Source organism: Pteropus alecto, unplaced genomic scaffold (assembly GCF_000325575.1).
Source record: "Pteropus alecto unplaced genomic scaffold, ASM32557v1 scaffold215, whole genome shotgun sequence".
NCBI lineage: Eukaryota > Metazoa > Chordata > Mammalia > Chiroptera > Pteropodidae > Pteropus > Pteropus alecto.
The window spans coordinates 454,656-473,700 of NW_006436287.1; the positions used below are offsets into that span (position 1 = coordinate 454,656).

The 19,045-nt window shown below is 48.4% G+C and overlaps 4 protein-coding genes across 9 annotated transcripts in view; 2 read left to right on the forward strand and 2 right to left on the reverse strand.

The window, feature by feature from the left end:
- VPS11 (VPS11, CORVET/HOPS core subunit) overlaps nt 1–4,108 on the forward strand; it is a 9,275-nt gene extending 5,167 nt beyond the window's left edge. Inside the window, exons 9-16 of the mRNA XM_006912596.3 lie at nt 337–483; nt 604–792; nt 900–1,061; nt 1,524–1,663; nt 1,753–1,955; nt 2,082–2,253; nt 3,240–3,462; nt 3,584–4,108. Coding sequence (XP_006912658.1) covers nt 337–483; nt 604–792; nt 900–1,061; nt 1,524–1,663; nt 1,753–1,955; nt 2,082–2,253; nt 3,240–3,462; nt 3,584–3,748 — 1,401 coding nt within the window. The 3' untranslated portion in view covers nt 3,749–4,108. The remainder of the gene's footprint in view (nt 1–336; nt 484–603; nt 793–899; nt 1,062–1,523; nt 1,664–1,752; nt 1,956–2,081; nt 2,254–3,239; nt 3,463–3,583) is intronic.
- Nucleotides 4,109–5,675: 1,567 nt separating this feature from the next.
- HMBS (hydroxymethylbilane synthase) lies at nt 5,676–12,951 on the forward strand. Of its 5 annotated transcripts, none has more exons than XM_006912598.3 (14): nt 5,676–5,847; nt 8,050–8,103; nt 8,462–8,534; nt 8,916–8,965; nt 9,052–9,107; nt 9,492–9,569; nt 9,795–9,872; nt 9,993–10,068; nt 10,862–10,975; nt 11,215–11,253; nt 11,483–11,602; nt 11,846–11,899; nt 12,008–12,094; nt 12,186–12,947. In XM_006912598.3, exons 1-14 carry the CDS (start codon nt 5,815–5,817, stop codon nt 12,357–12,359), a joined length of 1,086 nt encoding a protein of 361 aa, XP_006912660.1. In that variant the 5' UTR covers nt 5,676–5,814; the 3' UTR covers nt 12,360–12,947. The 5 variants fall into 5 exon arrangements, with proteins under 5 accessions (XP_006912660.1, XP_006912662.1, XP_006912661.1 ...); XM_006912599.3 differs by having other exon boundaries at nt 5,688–5,915; XM_025047320.1 differs by lacking the exon at nt 5,676–5,847 and adding an exon at nt 5,946–6,591 and having other exon boundaries at nt 12,186–12,951.
- An 820-nt stretch (nt 12,952–13,771) lies between these two features.
- Nucleotides 13,772–14,362, reverse strand: LOC102893497 (histone H2AX). The gene has a single exon (XM_006912602.3). The coding sequence runs from the start codon at nt 14,272–14,274 to the stop codon at nt 13,843–13,845; it is 432 nt and encodes a 143-aa protein (XP_006912664.1). The 5' UTR covers nt 14,275–14,362; the 3' UTR covers nt 13,772–13,842.
- A 685-nt stretch (nt 14,363–15,047) lies between these two features.
- DPAGT1 (dolichyl-phosphate N-acetylglucosaminephosphotransferase 1) overlaps nt 15,048–19,045 on the reverse strand; it is a 5,051-nt gene continuing 1,053 nt past the window's right edge. The window contains exons 2-9 of one of the 2 annotated variants that reach the window (XM_025047319.1): nt 18,895–19,015; nt 18,543–18,756; nt 18,142–18,219; nt 16,967–17,051; nt 16,408–16,596; nt 15,993–16,080; nt 15,671–15,826; nt 15,048–15,589 (exon numbers count right to left, since the gene is read on the reverse strand). In XM_025047319.1, coding sequence (XP_024903087.1) covers nt 15,524–15,589; nt 15,671–15,826; nt 15,993–16,080; nt 16,408–16,596; nt 16,967–17,051; nt 18,142–18,219; nt 18,543–18,756; nt 18,895–19,015 — 997 coding nt within the window. In that variant the 3' untranslated portion in view covers nt 15,048–15,523. Of the gene's footprint in view, nt 15,590–15,670; nt 15,827–15,992; nt 16,081–16,407; nt 16,597–16,966; nt 17,052–18,141; nt 18,289–18,542; nt 18,757–18,894; nt 19,016–19,045 lie in introns of both variants that reach the window. The other variant, XM_006912603.3, reaches the window with a different exon arrangement.

Genomic DNA, 19,045 nt, shown 5'->3' on the forward strand with positions numbered 1-19,045 from the left:
AGGACCCTCTGGTCTATAAACTGAGAAAGATGAGTAGCCTTTCCCACTAGTTCTCTCCTGTCTCCCCTCTTGTTTTATGATGCCAGAACTTCCCATGGTATCTAAGCTCAAGGAAGTAACATTGGGGGAGCCATTTGTCCCAGAGGAATCCCTCTAATAGTAGGGGCAAAGGAAGACTTTGGTTCTTAGAAACTTTCTGAGAGACAGGTTAACATATTTTAAAAGCATGGACTTTATTATTATCTTAAGAATCTAGTCTTAGAATTAGATGCGTGTTTCCTTTCTCTTCCCCAACCACAGCCTCTCTGAATAATTCTATCTAATGTTCCCTGGCAGACAAAGAGTGAGAGTGAAGTCCACTTTGATGTGGAGATAGCCATCAAGGTCCTCCGGCAAGCTGGCTACTACTCTCATGCCCTCTATTTGGCCGAGAACCATGCACATCATGAGTGGTACTTGAAGATTCAGCTAGAAGATATCAAGGTAAGGGAGACTCTTGACTCAGAGTTCTGTTCTTTTTCTAGGACACCTCAGAATGATGACAGTGCTTCCTAGTGGGCGAGTCAGGAGCATGTGCTTAATCTACCCTTTACCTCCTCACAGAATTATCAGGAAGCCCTTAGATACATTGGCAAGCTGCCTTTTGAGCAGGCAGAGAGCAACATGAAACGCTATGGCAAGATCCTCATGCACCATATACCAGAGCAGATGACCCAGTTGCTGAAGGGACTTTGTACCGACTATCAACCCAGCCTCGAAGGCCGAGGTGACAGAGAGGCTTCAGGCTGCAGGGTGAGGCCTCAGGGAGAATGGCTATAGGACAGCAGGGATCACCTTAGGGGTCTTATGGGTATCAAGCCCACTTACTTGGCCTCCTCTCTCATCCCTTGCTAAGTTAGGCCAACTCGGAGGAGTTCATCCCCATCTTTGCCAACAACCCTCGAGAGTTGAAAGCTTTCCTAGAGCACATGAGTGAAGTACAGCCTGACTCACCACAGGGCATCTATGATACGCTCCTTGAGCTACGACTTCAGAACTGGGCCCATGAGAAGGATCCACAGGTGAGGCCTGGCAAAAACCATAGGAGGTGCTGGAGAAAAAACAGTTCTTCCATCTTTTGTGGTTACTTTTTGCTGCATTCTTTACCAGTGGTCCCCAACATTTTTGGCACCAGGGACAGGTGCTCCTATGAGAATCCAATAGCTGTTGATCTGAGATGGAGCTGAGGATGTGATGCTAGTGCTGGGGAGTGGCTGCAAATACAGATGAAGCTTCGCTCGCTCCCCCACCACTCATCTCCTGCTATGTGACCCATTTCCTAACAGGCCATGAACCGGTACTGGTCTGTGGTTCAGGGGTTGGGGACCCCTGCTTTATACCATTAACACCTCACTGTTGGGGGCTAAATGGTCCTTAATGAAGAGGCATTTGGACTGAGGGGAAGAGACAGCTGACTTGCCTTGTCCCAAGAGGCCTTGTGACTTTTTCCCCTTATGTCCAACAGCTCTACTCTCCTTCCCTAGGTAAAAGAGAAACTTCATGCAGAGGCCATCTCCCTGCTGAAGAGTGGCCGCTTCTGCGACGTCTTTGACAAGGCCTTGGTCCTTTGCCAGATGCACGACTTCCAGGATGGGGTCCTTTACCTCTATGAGCAGGGGAAGCTGTAAGAGTTTGGGGAATTTCAGGGAAGGGGGAAAAATCCAAGTATTTTTCCAGGGACAGCCACTGAGTTGTGCCTTTCCTTGGCCGCAGGTATCAGCAGATTATGCACTACCACATGCAGCATGAGCAGTATCGGCAGGTGATCGCTGTGTGTGAGCGCCATGGGGAGCAGGAGCCCTCCCTGTGGGAACAAGCACTCAGCTACTTTGCCCGCAAGGAAGAGGACTGCAAGGAGTATGTGGCAGCTGTGCTCAAGCATATTGAGAACAAGAACCTCATGCCACCCCTTCTAGGTGCTTGGGAGGACAGGGTGGGTAGGTGGGTGCCAGCTGCTGACAGTCAGGGGCCCTGGGATGGGCCCTTCGACTGTGTCCAGAGGATGGTTCATTGTTTTGTTTCCTCTTGGCTCCCAATCTCAGTGGTGCAGACCCTGGCCCACAACTCCACAGCCACTTTGTCTGTTATCCGAGACTACCTGGTCCAAAAACTGCAGAAACAGAGCCAGCAGATTGCACAGGATGAGCTCCGGGTGCGGCGGTACCGAGAGGAGACCACCCGCATCCGCCAGGAGATCCAGGAGCTCAAGGAGAGGTACTTGGCATCTTGATATGTGGAGGGGTCCAAGGGCTAACTCTGTTCTTCACAGGATGTCATTAAATACTTTTTATAGACAAAAGATAATATGGAGTATGTTTGAGCATTTCATGCTTAAAGATCTGTTTTAATGGAGGAATTCCAAAGAATGATTTATTACATTGATCATTATTTATTAGGCTTTGGAGGATATTGTAGCAGGTACTTTTCTTTCTGTACATGCCTATGTTTTAAATTTTCTAAATACATCTAAGTTGTGGTTAGAAACTATTCAGAAGTAAAAACTCTGCTTTAGAAAATACAGAAAGTGGGTACTTTATAAGTATGTATAGTAGACATTAATGCCTGCTCTTAAGTCTTATCTGCCCTTAACATTGTAAAATACTTTAATTAAAGAACAGTTCATTCCACAAATATTTACTGAGCCCCTATTATGTCCCAAGCACTATTCTTAACAACACAAAGAGCCCTGCCTTCATGGAGCTTACATTGTAAAGGTAGATAAAGACAGTGAACACATTAAATGGGCAAAATATTGTAGTATGTTAGATGGTGGTAAGTTCTCAGGAGAAAATTGAGGAAGGGGAGTAGGATGAGTGTGTGTGTGTGTGAGAGAGAGAGACAGACAGACAGACAGATAGATAGACAGAGACACAGAATATTTATAAGGTATTCCGGAAAGGCTTCAATGAAAGGGTCATATCTGAGTAAAAATCTGAAAGACAATTTTGTGGCAATTGTAAAAGCTGAAAGAGAAAAATATCCCCTTGGGTTAATTGGACTTACAGTGAGCATAATGAGACTTACTGCAGGCCTAATGCTGTTGTCCTCATTTGACCCCTTGTAGGTAGGAAGAAGAGCAGGGCCTTATAGTCCCTTAAGAGGGACTTCTCTCTCCTTATTGACACCCAACCCTTTCTCCACTTTGCTCTTGGCCCTGCCCTCACTGTTTGCCACTCTTTTCTGGTCTCCCTTGCCTGTAGTCCGAAGATTTTCCAGAAGACCAAGTGCAGCATCTGTAATAGTGCCTTGGAGTTGCCCTCAGTCCACTTTCTCTGTGGCCACTCCTTTCACCAACACTGCTTTGAAAGTTACTCAGAAAGTGATGCCGACTGCCCCACCTGTCTCCCTGAAAACAGAAAGGTCATGGATATGATCCGAGCCCAGGAACAGAAACGAGACCTCCATGATCAGTTCCAGCACCAGGTGGGAAAGACTGGGGTAGATGACTACCCACTCACAGAGAGTACTGCAGGGCTTTTCTGTTTTCATTTGAGGAAATGAGCACTTCAGTTCTAATTCCTACTTCTCTCCTCTTTTCCTGCAGCTCAAGTGCTCCAATGACAGCTTCTCTGTGATTGCTGACTATTTTGGCCGAGGTGTTTTCAACAAATTAACTCTGCTGACTGACCCTCCCACAGCCCGACTGTCTGCGAGCCTGGAGTCTGGGCTGCAGCGGGACCTGCTCATGCACTCCAGGAGGGGCACTTAAGCAGCTTGTGGAAGGGGTGCAATAGTAGAGGCACAGCAGTAGGGATACAGGAGGACAGAGGCAGGGCTGTTGCACAGGAATCAGGCAGACATGCCCAGGACTCCACTCTCATCTGATGCCATAGCCTTTGGGACAAAAGAGGACTTTCTTTTCCTGCCTCCTCCTTTGGCCAGCCTGCTATTCTTCCTGTTGACTTTTTGAGCAGTGTGGATCATTTCAGACCATCGGGGGAGGGCACCTCAGCAATCTCTTGAGTTTGGACAGTAGCTGCTCTATTCTCTATCCAAGAGCACCAGGCTGTGCTTGGGTCCTTGCTCCCAGAGTCTATAAATAAAAGAATATAATTTCAGGGTTGAAGGATTTACTCTGGGGACTTCTTGGTGATTTGTAACTGTAAAAAAAATGTATTTCTCTTCCTCTGCGCTCCTAGAGTTCCATGTAACCTCCTTACAAAGCTTCTTAAAAGTCGTATTGATCTGACTTCATTCCAGTAGTGGGTAGAGCCTGTGGCATCTAGTAGAGTTCACTCTGCTGAAGAACCTTAAAAGACCTAATGCCTGAGCTCCAAGAGCAGCCTGGACTGAGGCCCTCAAACAGTTCCTGCTCTTTAGTCTGGCTAGTCTCTGTGGCTCTCATTTGTACAAAGTATTCAGGCAGAAGGCAGCTTCTGATGGGGTGCCTTGGGCTTAACTCTGCCTTCGTAATGGGTAGGCTGGCGTCTTGCTGTATTCAGTACCAGATGATAAGTGGGATAAAAGGGCATTTATTGAAACATTTTTTTCCCTCTTTCAAGTTGCTGGTGGCTGCATGTAGTTTGGGTTATATTGTCTGTCAGAAATTGCTCCTATGGGGTTAATTGAAGAAAGCAACTTGGACATTGTGGTTTAGATAATATTTAGAAGAGGCAAAGTACACTAGTTTGGTAGTGGCTAAGAGTGCAAACTTTGGATCAGCTGACCTGAATTTGAATCCTTGACTTAGAACAACTCTTACCTTCTCAGAAACTCAGTTTATCTATATATTAGGAATTATGACACCTTTCTTCTATGGCTATTATGAAGGCCTAAGGAACCAATGGGTGTCCAGTTCTTTGTATAGTGATTAGTCCACAAGTGCTCAATACATGGTTATTAGTAGTGTTAGTGGGTAAAGCACTTTTTCCGTGTGTTTGGCACTCCTGCTCATAGTTATGTTTTTAGGCATGACCTTTAATCTCTGAACCAGTTAACACATTTTAAAAATAGAAAATTGCCTACTTCAGGTTTGTAGCAGAGTTAAATTTGAACTAGCTTGTGCCACAGCTAAGGAGGTAAAGATGTAGAATTCTGGATGATTAGCTTCCTGAGCACTCTTTTGTTGATGTTGATTCCAGCCTAGGGGGCATGGTAAGTTGTTTAAGGATCATTTACTTTCAACGCAGCATTTTAGGGGTAATGTGTTTTTCCTTCTTGAGGCTAACTTTAGCTTAATGACCATCTCTTTTGGATCAGCTGACCTGAATTTGAATCCCTGACTTAGAACAACTCTTACCTTCTCAGAACCTCAGTTTATCTGTACATTAGGAATTATGACACCTTTCTTCTATGGCTATTATGAAGGCATAAGGAACCAATGGGTGTCCAGTTCTTTGTATAGGGGACTGCAAAGTTTACTTTGCGAGTTAATTTGGGGACCATGTTTTAGCCACTGATAAGATCAGTATTCCTGGCTCAGAACTAGGTGTAGGTGAAAGTAGAGATGAGTAGGTAATAAGTCTGGGTCTCAAACCAGAAAGACAAGGACAAGCATCGCCATCTCCGACAATGGCCTGATGGAGTAGGGGCGGTAATCCAAGGGCTACATCTCCGTCGCGATCTAATTCCTGGCGGGAGAGAGGCACCTCCCCTGTGGGGGCGTGCGCCGGAAGTGACGAAGGGCCCAGCCCCGAGTCGGGAGTCTGAAGCCGCTGCCGGAGCTCAATCTCGCGTGGCCCTGGTGCCCGCCAGCGGGTGCCCCCGGCTTCCCCAGATCCTGGGGCCTTGGCGGCAGCCGCCCCCGCCCCCCAATCCCTGGATTTCCAAACAGCCATGTCTAGTAACGACAACGCGGCCGCAGCGGCGGTGAGTCCTGCGCTGGTGACCCTCGCAATTTCGGTTTTCCGGACTAGCGGTACAACAATTGGCCCCAGGTTACCACCTTCTGTTGTCTATTGGTCAGAGAGCGACTGTCCGTCTTTTTATTATTTATTTATTTATTTACTTACTTACTAACTTGTTTGTTTGTGTCCGAACAGTTTTTAAAGGGCCAGTATCAGGGTTGCTCTTAGGAAGGACAGGGTACATCACCTCTCATGGGTGAGGACAGGGTTAAGAGTGGAGGGATTGTCTTGAACGGAGCCCCCACCCTTGCGGGAATCTGGGTGGGATACCGCCAAAACTGGCGTCCACAGCTCTAGATTTAGTGACCCAGCCCAGGAAAGTTGTCTACAGAAGTCAGGGTGCTATTCCCCGGGATCTTTTCACACGAGGCAGGATTCAGCCAGCTTGGGAAGGTGTTCCACTTCAGATCCAGAGAGCTTGCCAAGTCTCTGAACTATACGCAAACATCTTAGAAGGGCTCCTTCTCCCCTTTTTTCATTTTAGCGGTCATCCAGCCCCAGCCTACTCTCGAAATCCCGTCCCCAGCTGAAGCACAACACTGGGTTACTACTGTGGGGGTGGGACCACCCTTGAGTCTTCCTAGTCCTAGCCTGCCACCCGGGCTCTGGGCTTGTGCAGTTGCAAATTACAGAGCCGTTGGAGGCCACTGCCAGCCTGAGATAAAGAGATGTGGCAGCTGCTTATCTCCCCTTGTCCAGCCTGCTGGTAAGAAGAGAGATTCTTTGCCGTTGTAGACATTCCTGAATACTAGACTAGCAGTAGGAAGATCTGGATTCTAGCTCCAGCTCTATGCCCATTATTAGCTGTATCACCCCTCAGAGCCAGCCTTTGCTTCTAGGACGTATCCCAGAGATGCCTGCTCTGTCTACCTACTACGTGGTTATGAAGATTAAAAGCAATACCTCTAGCATATACATGCTCAATAAATAATTTTTTGATGGAACAATTTGACTTGAATATGCTGTGCAGAATCAATGTAATTAAGGGATTGTTTGAACCTAGCAGTTTCTGGGACCTTAGATTCCTTTCTGTGTGCTCCCTGTAGCCCAGAATTTTGGTGGCTATGTTTAGCATTGTAAGCCTGCATTTGTTCAAAGTCCCCCATTGTAGCCTAATTTGTTCAAAGTCCCCCAGGGTTTGTTTACTAGGAAAGTGATAGCAATGGAATAAACCAAGCGCAACCCACTGTCACCTCCTCCTCAGATGCCTGCCTGCAAAAGAGCTCCATGGGATAAAGATCCCAGAACAGGGAAAGTCGACAATATCTACAGTGACTACTGTCAGATCTAGAAAGAAATAGGACCTCAGACTGAAGAACCCAGTTCTACCTGTTTGGTACTGAACACCTTTGTCCAAGTTATCCTGGCAGGAGGAAGAGTCCTCAAAGTTCTTGACTTGGTCCCTTTGAGGTCTTGATCTCTGACATCCCAATATTTTCTCGTTGGTGAAACCAGAGGCAGAACTCTAAGTGAATGGACATTAGATAGCTCAGCCTCTTAGTCTTATAGAACATCAAAGGCAGAAGATACTTCAATTTAAACCTCTTCATTTTATAGACGAATAAGTATGTACTGATGGGATGCTGTGCTCAAGGTCACAGCCAAGAGACTGAGCAGTATTATCCATCTGATCTGTTGACCCCAGTCCTTTATGTATCATTCCAGCCAGATTAGGGGATTCATAGAGTGGCAGCTGTTCGGTATCTCTTAGCATGTAGGTGGCACTGAAGCTTTCTTGAGTGCCTGCTGTGTTGTGGATGCTGAACTTGTCCTCAGTGACTCAGCGTAAGTTCCCCTCTGTGGCCCCAGTTGCCTTGCCCCTGCCTGCTGCAGGCCCCACCCTTTCTGTGGCTAGGCTGATGGGCCTTATCTCTTTACCCACCTGGCTAGGGTGGGCTTCAGGACTCAGTGTCCTGGTTATTGCAGCAACAGCAACAGCAGGTCCTATTATTGCTTTCCTTTGGTCTCTGCTTTTCTGAATCTGTGAGGAGGGCAGAAAGTACCGAAGAAAGTAAAGGGATCAGTCTTGGAATATTTCCCTACTCCAGGGCTCAACTGTGATTCTGGTTCTTGAAAAAGAGGAACCCAAGTTCCTCTTTTTCCTCTGGTTCTTGAGGAACCCAAGGAATAGACGGGACTGTGACCTGGGGACATCTTTTTGCAGGAAGAAAACAGCCCAAAGATGAGAGTGATTCGTGTGGGTACCCGCAAGAGCCAGGTGAGTGCAGGTACTAGAAGGATGAGGTTTGTCGGAAGAGTTCTGTGCTCACAGCATTACAAGTTAGGGGGCTCAAAAGGTTAGTTCCCAGCAGCTTGGGGATGGAGGAAGTGGGGCAGCTGGGTGTTAAATTCATGCAGAATAGCAGATTGCATTCTGTAGTGAGATAGTCCCTAGGCCTGGGAAAAGTCATTGGGGTGCAAAGGACTTCTAGGCCAGACCCCTCTCTCCTTCCTAGGTGAGCGTTCAACCCCCTCTCTGAATTCTAATACCTTCAGGATTGCCTTGACCTTATGAGAGCCTGAGCTCAAGGCAGTGGCCAGGAAAGGACAGGACTAATCTGAATTTCTGCCTTCAGCTGGCTCGCATACAGACGGACAGTGTGGTAGCAACGCTGAAAGCACTATACCCAGGCCTGCAGTTTGATATCAGTGAGTATTCTGGACAGGAATGGAAGCTAAGGGGAAGCTCTTACCCACTGGAGGGGAGTACACAACTTTTCTGGCTTTGCCTAGGACCAAAACCTGGTCCCATCACCTCCGAGAGTTCTTCTTAGCTGTCTCCAGTTCAGAGGGCCCTTTCCACCTTTGCATACCTCCAGCTCTGATTACATGGGCTAGCCTGGCATTAACATCTGCTTTGGGTCTTTTTATGAGGGTGTCTGGTCTTCCTGCTAGATCATACATTCCCAAAGGGTAGGGACTAGAGCTTATGTGCCTCCGTCTACTTTGAATCTTATCACAGTGCTGGGTTCAGTAAGGGATCAATAAATTCTTTTTAATGAGCACCTGACTGATTGACTCTCTCCTCAGTTGCTATGTCCACCACAGGGGACAAGATTCTTGATACTGCACTCTCTAAGGTAACAATATTTCCCCCACAGTCCTTGGCCCCCTCCTCTTTCCTTCCCCCAAGAGATTCATTCTGAGGCTCTTTTTTGCCTGGCAGATTGGAGAAAAGAGCCTATTTACCAAGGAGCTGGAACATGCACTGGAGAAGAATGAGTAAGTGAAAGACAGGAAAGGGTGGGCCTTCCCAGCCTCTTGCTAGGACCCCGGTATACATCAGACTTCAATATCAGCTAGGCTGCTGGTCTTAAACCCTTGTACAGGCTAGAGAGGGAGTCATATGTGTGTTTTTCAGGCATCAGAAAAAGAGAGTGACCTAGTTCTGAGCCATCTGGCTGCCTATAGTGCAAGATTGACTGGGGGAAGGGGTAGGAGGTTGGGGAGAAAGGGAGCAGGTCTCAGGGTTCTGAGGTCTCTCAGAGAGGCCTACTTCCCGAACTGTTCCAGACTCTACCACTTTGGTAGAGGCAAGGATAGGTGCAAAAGGGGTGGGGGCCATCTGCCCAGACCCCCTCTCCTTAACCCCATCCCAATCTCTAGAGTAGATCTGGTCGTTCACTCCCTGAAGGACCTGCCCACTGTGCTTCCTCCGGGCTTCACCATTGGAGCCATCTGCAAGTAAGTGTCCTGTGAGTCAGGGCCAAGGGGTGGGTAGGCAGCATAGTAACTTTGGCTTTTCCCTTTGAGACTTGGCCCTCCACCTCTAGGGCTGTCTTCCCTGCCCTGAGGAGTATCAGGCATGGCAGAAAACTCAGAAAATGTCAGTTAGTTGGCTGTTAAGAGACTGGAAGTGACCTGAACTGAGATCTCTCCCTCATTCTCTTACCTTCCCTCCATCCCCAGACGAGAGAACCCCTGCGATGCTGTTGTCTTTCACCCCAGATTTGTTGGAAAGACCCTAGAAACCTTGCCAGAGAAGAGGTGAGTAGGGCCTGGATATGCATCTTGGTGGTATGTGCACAGAAGATGGAGGGTTGGAAGGAGAAAAAAAGGAATGGTGCCTGCCTAGTGTTAAATCTCATTTTAAACCTCTCTGAGCAGTGTGGTGGGAACCAGCTCCCTGCGGAGAGCAGCCCAGCTGCAGAGAAAATTCCCACATCTGGAGTTCAAGAGTATTGTATCCTTTTAGAGGAGGGAGAGGGCAGGAGCCCAGGAAGAAGATGAGGTCCAGGGGGCCCTGGGAGTCTTGAGAGTAGAAGGGGCTTCTCGAGGTAGTGGTCCATGGGGGCAGTGAGTGGGGTATCTATCCTCCCAGTCATCTACTCATTCATCCATTCATATTGCTTCATGTTTTCTCAGCTCTAGGTTAAGTGCCTGGCACTGGGGATAATGGTGAGCAAGATCAACATTGTTCCTGCTTACACAGAGTTTACATTTTGGTTTGGGAGATAAGACAAACAGGCATTGATAATACAAAGTGATACTCAACATTGATTACTTTAGGGGGGTGGAGGGGAGGTTGGAGAGTGCTTCCATTTTAATTTTATATTCTATATTTGACTTTTTACAATGAATATGTAGTATGTTTTGTAAAATGAAAATAGTATGTGTTAAGTGCTCCAATGAGCAAAGTAGAGATTTCTCTGGAAGCTTCAACTGGACCATCTAAACACAGATTTGGGGGCCAAGGAAGGCTTCTTAGAGATCTTGTAACCTTGGGCAAGTTTTTTAACCTCTCTGCATCATTTTCATCATCTGTAAAGTGGAGATAATAAAACCTACCTCAGTTTCTGTGAAAATTAAATGAGTTAACATATGTAAAACACTTTAGAATAGTATCTGGCATGTAGTAAATATGCAGTGTTAGCTGTTACTGTTAAGCTGAGAACTGAAAGATGAGAAGTTATCCAGCTAGGAGAATGTTTCAGGCAGAAGGAACAATGCTCATGGTCCTTAGCATCTCTTCACAGCGGGGAAACCTCAACACAAGGCTTCGAAAGCTGGATGAGCAGCAGGAGTTCAGTGCCATCATCTTGGCTGCAGCTGGCCTGCAGCGCATGGGCTGGCAGAACCGGGTGGGGCAGGTAAGGGCTGCCCCTGTTCCCTCCCCAATGAATTTTTATCCCCTTCCTGCTATATGCTCTTGTCGAACACCTTGCCTCCAACTCTACAAGCTGGAAACAAGTCCCAGGCTAGGAAGATTGGGGATCAGAGGCCAGACTCCCTCTGTGCAGGCTTTCTATGTGATAATGAAGCCCCATTTCACTGCTGTGTGCTTTTAGGTATCCCCATCTCCACCCTTCTGCCTCTTCTGCTCCCACAGATCCTGCACCCTGAGGAATGCATGTATGCTGTAGGTCAGGTATGCTTGACCAGGGAAGCCATATTGATATGCCCCTTTGTTCTCAACCAAGAAGCTGGTCATACTTTCTGCATCTGCTTACCGCAGCATAAATGTTCCTAGGGAGGGGCCTTGGGAAGCTTTTGTACCAAAAGGCCTTGGGGAGCAGGTGGAGGTGGTCTGGTTCTCATGCTTAGCTCCATTGGTCAGAGAAAATTTAGACCTGATGTCTTAGGCTGTTTTTCATTAGGGGGCCCTGGGTGTGGAAGTCCGAGCCAAGGACCAGGATATGTTGGATCTGGTGGGTATATTGCATGATCCTGAGACTCTGCTCTGCTGCATTGCTGAACGGGCCTTCCTGAGGCACCTGGTAGGTCTTGTGTTCCAACTGTGGAAGGGTGGGGAGTTCGGAAGGATAGTGGGGAGATTTCTCAAATTAATGCTTTGTATTTAGTGACAACTCAGTTTTGAAAGTTGTGTATAGAGGACCCAGGTCTGAGTCTCTAGCCTCCTTTTCAGTTATGTCCTCACAAGCCTATGGATTTCTGAGGGCTCTGGTCACAAGGTAATATTAAGGGTCTCTGGCCCTCACAGGGAGAACTTTTCATTGCAGGAAGGAGGCTGCAGTGTGCCAGTAGCAGTGCATACAGCTATGAAGGATGGGCAAGTAAGCAGGGAAGATGGATGGGAGGGCATCCCTAGTTGCCAGCAAAAAGAGCCCAGGTTTCTGAGCAGTTCCCTCAGAATATGCTGAGGCAACTGTTTTCTTTCCCAGCTGTACCTGACTGGAGGAGTCTGGAGTCTGGATGGATCAGATAGCATGCAAGAGACCATGCAGGCCACCATTGCTGTCCCTGCCCAGGTGCCAAGGCTGGAGGGTGGGGGAGAGGGTAAGAAACAAGTCTGCCTTACCTCCCCGTTTTGTGCTTACCAAATCTTATGTTCTTACCCAGCATGAAGATGGCCCTGAAGATGATCCACAGCTGGTGGGCATCACTGCCCAGAACATTCCACGAGTAGCCCAGCTGGCTGCTGAGAACCTGGGCATCAGCCTGGCCAACTTGTTGCTGAACAAAGGAGCCAAGAACATCTTGGACGTTGCACGGCAGCTTAATGATGCCCACTAACTGGTCTATGAGGCAGAGTTGCTGCTGTCCAGTACCTACATCCCAACTCTTATTGCTCCATTCTCACAGTTAACCGGGGAGTAATTACCCCAGAGGATTGAACTGCAGAGTCAGAGACTTCCAGGGACTGCCTTTTCTTCTCAATAGGTGGGGGCTTCATCTTAAGAGTCTAAGCCTCCTTTGAATGTAACCAGCTCTACTATAAACCAACTCTTAAGATTTTTTTTGGCGGGGGGGTGGTAGGGTTTCAGTAAAGATAAGAATATAAAACCCTTTACTCCTTATTTTGGAGGCTGGGACCTCTGTCCAAAGTTCTTCTGGAACACTCCTGTTTTCTGGCTCAGTAGTTCTCACTTCACTTCTAATAGAGCAAATTGTCTCCCAGGGAACACCGAGTGAGCCATAACCTTAAAATCTTATAGCTTGCCCCTCTCCAGTTAACCAGAGGCTTTTATCATAGTCCCCCTAACCCCCACTACCTCAGGAGTTGACAAAGTCATCTATCCCACATTTTCGGCAAAATGAAAACAGCGACTCATTTTTAAAAAACAATCTTTTAATAAACAAAATTAGTCCATCTGAAACTACCCAATACCCAAGGTACTAGTCTTAGATGGGTTAGCTGCTAAATTCCAGTTCAGTTCAGAAGCCAGCGGAGGCTAGGTCCAGACGGGGGCTGCCGGATTGTGCTGGTATCTATACAGGTGCTGGGTTGGCTGGAGGGGCAATGGGCGGATTGGTGAGGCCCGGCTGCGCGTCAGCTGCAGGGGCACGCACGCACAAGCCCCGCGGTCCACACCGCCCGTCCGAACCCCAAAGGAGGCCTTGGCGCCCCCTCTCCCGCCCCACCATCTTCCCGGGAGGCACGCATCTGCGGGGAAAGGTCTGCACGTTACAGTGTGTCCCGGCGGCGCCGCACAGGCCCAGAATGAAGATGGAGGGAGCGGATGGGAAAGGCCTGGGGTCTGGCAGCAAAGGGGGCACCCGAACGAGTTTAAGAATTAATGTCTTCCCCCACCAAAGCCTGGAAGTCAACAGTCATGTCTGAGGTCGCGGCCTAAGCACCGAGCTGGAGAAGCAGCAGACGCGCGGGGCTCGCTGAGGGGCTCCGCCGGCGACTCACCTTCCGGGCCGCGGCCGCTCACCTCAGCCCTACGTCAGAGCGGCAGGTCTGGCCTTCCAGAAGGTGCCGCGGCCTTACCACAGCCCGTCAGCCATTCGGAGGGCAGGGCGGCTGAGTCACAGAGCCGGAGACTACTGGGACCAGGCCGAGCGGCGTCTATCGGCCGCTCATTGACGGAGAACAGGAGCCAGGACCCGCGAGCCCGCGCGGGGGAGGGGCGGCCAGTGGCGGCGGGCTGAGGGAAGGGAGACGGCCGACCGCCGCGGCTCAGCTCTTTCCGTGAGGGCTGTGGTGGCCCTTAAAAGGGCCTTTGTGGTGGCACGGGGAGGGCTCGGCGGCCGGGGGCAGTACGGGCACCCCTCAGTACTCCTGAGAGGCCTGGGTGGCCTTCTTGCCGCCCGCCGGCGCCTTCGGCCCCACGGTGGCGCTGGTTTTCTTGGGCAGCAGGACGGCCTGGATGTTAGGCAGGACGCCTCCCTGGGCGATCGTCACGCCGCCCAGCAGCTTGTTGAGCTCCTCGTCGTTGCGGATGGCCAGTTGCAGGTGGCGGGGGATGATGCGCGTCTTCTTGTTGTCGCGGGCCGCGTTGCCCGCCAGCTCCAGGATCTCTGCGGTGAGGTACTCGAGTACCGCCGCCAGATAGACCGGCGCGCCGGCGCCCACCCGCTCGGCGTAGTGGCCCTTCCGCAGCAGCCGGTGTACGCGGCCTACTGGGAACTGCAGGCCGGCGCGTGACGAGCGCGACTTTGCCTTGGCGCGGGCCTTGCCGCCAGTCTTGCCGCGGCCCGACATGCTGCGCGAGGTAGAAAAACCGCGAGGAGCACTTAAAAAGGAACCAAAACACAGCCGCTCGCTGCAGTCCGACAGTGCCGCGCGCGCCCAGGGGTCGCCCTTATAAGCCCCCAGGGCACACCTCCGCGCCCTTTTGATTGGCTCTTTTCTCTAAAGCCGCCTCTGGTTGGTTAAAGTTAACCCTTTGGTGACGCGCCTCGGCTGGAAAAGCGCGCCCGCCGATTGGCTGAATTTGAAAACCTTTTGCCCGGGGAAAATAGTGAGGAGGAGTGGTGGCATACAGCCAGCCAACCCTTCCCTCATGTAGCCAATCCACGCGAAGCGCGCGAGATTTAAACCCTACAGCCGGCGACCTAAACCAGAAAACAGAGTAGTAAAAGAAGCCACCTCAAGAGCCTCTGGGAAATCCGTGTCGGCCTGAAATTTTTAAAGGAAGAGGGTCAACACTACAACTACCTCTGACTCCCCTTCCAGGTCTGGTCACTCCTGTCCGACAAAAGGAGCGTGAAAAAGGGAAGAAATGAGACCCCCTGAAATTTTGATTCCATACTCCAATCTTATGGCCCTCCATGCCACCTGAAGTATCAGGATTTCAATATTTTTTCAACATGGTCTGTCTGGTCTGTTCTTCCTGCTCACTTCTTGCTAGAAGGAGCTTGATGTACTAAAAGGAAAAGGATGGGTCAGAGAGATAGGCATCTTCTTGAAGGAGGTGCCTCCACTAACCCTCCCAATCTACCCTAAAATGCCCATATAGGAAACATACCTACAGAAACAAGAAAAAGACAACACTTTATTGTCACCACTGGGAGCACCTGCGGCACCCCCCCACACACACACACACACGCGCACACACACACACCCTTTCTGCTTTTACTAATTAGAATACTTAATTTATAGTCAAATTCAAGTCATCTTTGAGCCTGTGTCCCTATCACCAGGCCCAACCTAGTCCTTGAAAGTCAGAGTTGTGGAAAACTGCATAACAGATGCAGTATCCCACTTTAGGCTCCAAAGACAGGATGGATAGGGAGAGTGGCAAGTTGAAGAAAATCATAGGCAAAGTCCAATCAACAGTCATTCGAGGGCAAGAAAGGCCCAGTATGTCAATAATCACAGGGGAATGGAAATTCTATGGAGAATGGAGGGTGAGAGAGGCCTGGGCTGAGAGGCAGTCTTAGTCTAGAATGAGGTTGTCCTGAGTCAGAAACCCTGGAGACTATGAAGAAAAGGGCAATGATCCAGGAACTCAGACATCATAGAAGAGTCGGACAAGCTGGTATCGAATGGAGAAGGTAACAGCACTGCCCAAGATCTGCAAAAATAAAAAAGAGACTAGAGTAAAAACCATGGAGAAAGAGAGACAAAGAGTGATAAACCTCATCCCCAACCGCACCTGTAGCAGCAGCAGGAGCAGTGTGAGGTTTCTCTCGTGCATGGGCCCAAACACTTTAAGTAGCAAGTTGATGAGGGTCATGTTGTTACATTCAGTGAAGGCACCATCCTCATTCTCACTCTGGTGCACTGTCACTAGTTGGAAGCTCTCTGCTACCTGGAAGGGCCGGAGGTGGAGAGAACTTCAGTTAATACCTATGCTTCAGGAACGGGAATCTGCTTAATGCTTTCAGAATCCCCTTGAATCTGATGTAGGCCTAGGTTCCCCATTTCCTGAATTCAGGATGGTGACCTAGAGCCTTACCTCCTTGTTCCCCTGTTACCTTTAGAATAAAGGTGCCCAAGAAAGACAGGCTCTTGGTCTTGAACTTGGAATAGCTCATCTCCAGTTTGCCTGTGTTGGTATTGAGTCTGCAGGGGGAAGAGAGCTTTATGTGACTGGGCTACTACTTAAAGAACTCTCCTCAGAGTAGTTATTTAATAGGAAGAGCACCAAATGTGGAGTCCAACAACTTGAGATCTATTTCTGGCTCTGCTGCTTACTACTGTGTGATCAGAGTTGTTGTGAACATTAAATGAAATTATGTAAGTAAATGTGCTCTTAATTTATAAAGGGCTTACCACAGGGAAACAGCCCTTCTTTGGGTCCACTCCCTTTGCAGAGCAAATGTGTAAGGCTGGCTTTATGAATCCCAAATGAAAAAGCTATAATTTCCCTTTAAATCCCAAAGCAGCTACCTGGGCACACGGTGACGAGGGCAAGGAATGATGTGCAGGAGCTGAGGCAGTGAGTAGAGGAAGTTGAACACCTGGGGCATGAAGAAGAGTAGCATGGTCTTGCTGAAATGTCCCAAGATGCCCACCACGGCAAAGGTCATGCCAGCAAAGTAACAGAAGGTATCTCCCACAAACACCCGTGATGGGTACCTGCGTGGAGGAGAGGATCTGAGCCAATGGCAAGAAGCATTACCAATCTTTTCTCTCACATAACACACCCTGGGCACTGGACTACCCCTGACTCTAGTTCTGGCTCAGAGGAGACTCCCTCCAATTCTCCCAGTAGTTCTTCAGAACCCAAGGTCCTGAATTCATCTATTCCTGGGGCTCCGTAGTACTTGTCACCAACCACTGATGGGTAGAGAGCAATTTAAGAATACTGCCAACCAAAGACTCAGAAAACACTCAACATGAGTATGCACAGGTTTAGGTTAGCCTCTCCATCAGGAGTTGGGTCATGATCAGGACCATACTTGCCACATGTTCAAATAGCTGTCCTCCTATCCACAGGCCTACTTACCAGTTATGGTAGAGCAATCCCAAGGTGGTGAAAAAAAAGGGTATCATGAAGTAGAGGGAAAAGACATGGTCATCCCGATAATCACCTTTGGAAGAAGGAGGAAAAACAAAGAAGGAAAAATTGAATAGCCACTTCCTCTGCATACCCTGGTCCTATCTTTGTTTGCCTCTAAGTTATATCCCAAGCTGTACTGTCTACCTCTTCCAAATCATTCAGGAACTCACTACTCCTTTTATGTCACCCAAGCAATTGTCAACATTCCACCTCTTTCATGAATGCTTCCCAAACTAGTTATTGTCTTAAAATGGTTTAGATTGGTCAGATGTAGGTTTGAATACGAGCTTTACTTCCTATGTGACCTTGATCATGACACAATACTTCTCTAAGCCTGAGTTTCCTCATCTGTAAAATACAGTTGATAATATCTGACATATAGAACTGTTACAAAGTTTAAATGAAAATGTTTGAAAAGTGCTTAGCTTTAATAAACACTTATTGATGTCCATCAACCAAAGACCACCAGAACACACCTGTAATGAAAGCTGGATTTACTAACTTGCAACAAGGGAGACTTTGGAAACCACATACCATGGGGAACCTTGGGATGCCTCAGTAAGGGGGTGTTAGGAGGACTTGTTATAAGATTTGTTTTAAACAATTCTGGGGATGATGCAAGGAGGCAGAGTTTTGCCCTAGACTGTCAACAGGAATAATTCTATGACTCAGCATCTTAATTTTTATCTATGAAGTGGGAGGAACTGAGTTGTTAGAAGGAAGCAGCAATCACTCATGTTAACCAGAAGAGGGGGATCTTGGTCATTTTTGTGGGGTACACAGTGTTGTAGTTTTGTCTGTGCTCAGATATCATTATAGAGGGGTCTGGTTTTTGTCTTTATCAATGTCAGAGAGTGATTTAGGGATTCTGTGAAACTGTTTATGTTCAATAGGAGAAGACCATGACCTATCTATTAGTGCCGATCTAGCTATAAATGACAGGACTTGTGTTTTTCTTTCTCATATTTAATAAATCTTAGTTGTTATTTGCAAAATAAATACCTTCCCTATCTTCTATAATTAACATATTGCTTTTTTCCCCCTAATTCCCCAAAGCCAGATATCAGGCAACTCCCTTAACACTCAGACTTCTTTCTCGACCTACCCTCAATCCCACATACCTTCCAGCTCCACCAGGTTGAAGATGATGATGGAAGCAGAAATGACTAGTGATTGGCCAGCCTCAAGGCCATTAATTCCTGCTAGGATATTGATAGCATTGGTACAGAACACTGCCAGCAACCCCATGTAGACATAGTACAGGATCCCTGAGAGAAAACAGTAAGAAAAGAAGTAATGCCACCTACAGAATGAGGATTTAAGGATATTCTTCCAAGAAAAGTGGTGATGACAGAGGATAGGATGAAGGGCCAACAGAAAGGATCTGAGAAGACACAAGGTCAAAACAGAGACACTTGGAGGAGAAAATGGAGCACCAGGAAGGATGCTCTGCTGGATATCTCAGCGGGTAAGGGTGCCCTGAAGTAGAGAACATAGGGGCAGTAGTAGCGGGGCTACTCACCCAAGTCCAAATGCAGGCCAAGAATTGGCCGGAAAGGCTTGGGTACCACAATGGTCGTGTTGCCAAAGTTGGTGAAATAGACCATGAGGAGAGGTAGTGAGGCAGCTGTGGGAAGCAGCAGCTTATGGCGCCAGCGTAGATTCAGTACATCATCCGCAAAGCCCAGGAAAATCATGCAGCAGATGGCAAGGAGAGCACCTATCAGGGCCACGAACTGGGAGAGGATCGGGCAAATCAGGACTCAAAACCTACTTCCACTTCATCATTCCTTTCAGGAATTCCTGTCTTTCTCCGATTCTTAGCCCCTCCCCGCAAACCCAAAAGACCCCAACTCTCTCAGGTAGCTACTTACTTCATGGTGGGGGAAGGCTTTACACTGCTCCTCCACAAAGCAGTTCAGGAAAGGGAAAGGGATGAAGCAGAAGAGGATGATAAGGAAAACAGCACCGCTGATCACTCCCTGGGACTCTGGGCTGTGGCCCAGCAGCAAGAGGGGTGGAAGG

Bases quoted from the DNA above. Each gene is read 5' to 3' on its own strand.
- HMBS (XM_006912598.3), top strand. From the start codon at position 5,815: ATGTCTAGTAACGACAACGCGGCCGCAGCGGCG. The intron at 8,104-8,461 runs GTGAGTGCAGGT...TTCTGCCTTCAG, and splicing joins TGGGTACCCGCAAGAGCCAG to CTGGCTCGCATACAGACGGA. The intron at 9,570-9,794 runs GTAAGTGTCCTG...CTCCATCCCCAG, and splicing joins ACCATTGGAGCCATCTGCAA to ACGAGAGAACCCCTGCGATG.
- LOC102893497 (XM_006912602.3), bottom strand. From the start codon at position 14,274: ATGTCGGGCCGCGGCAAGACTGGCGGCAAGGCCCGCGCCAAGGCAAAG.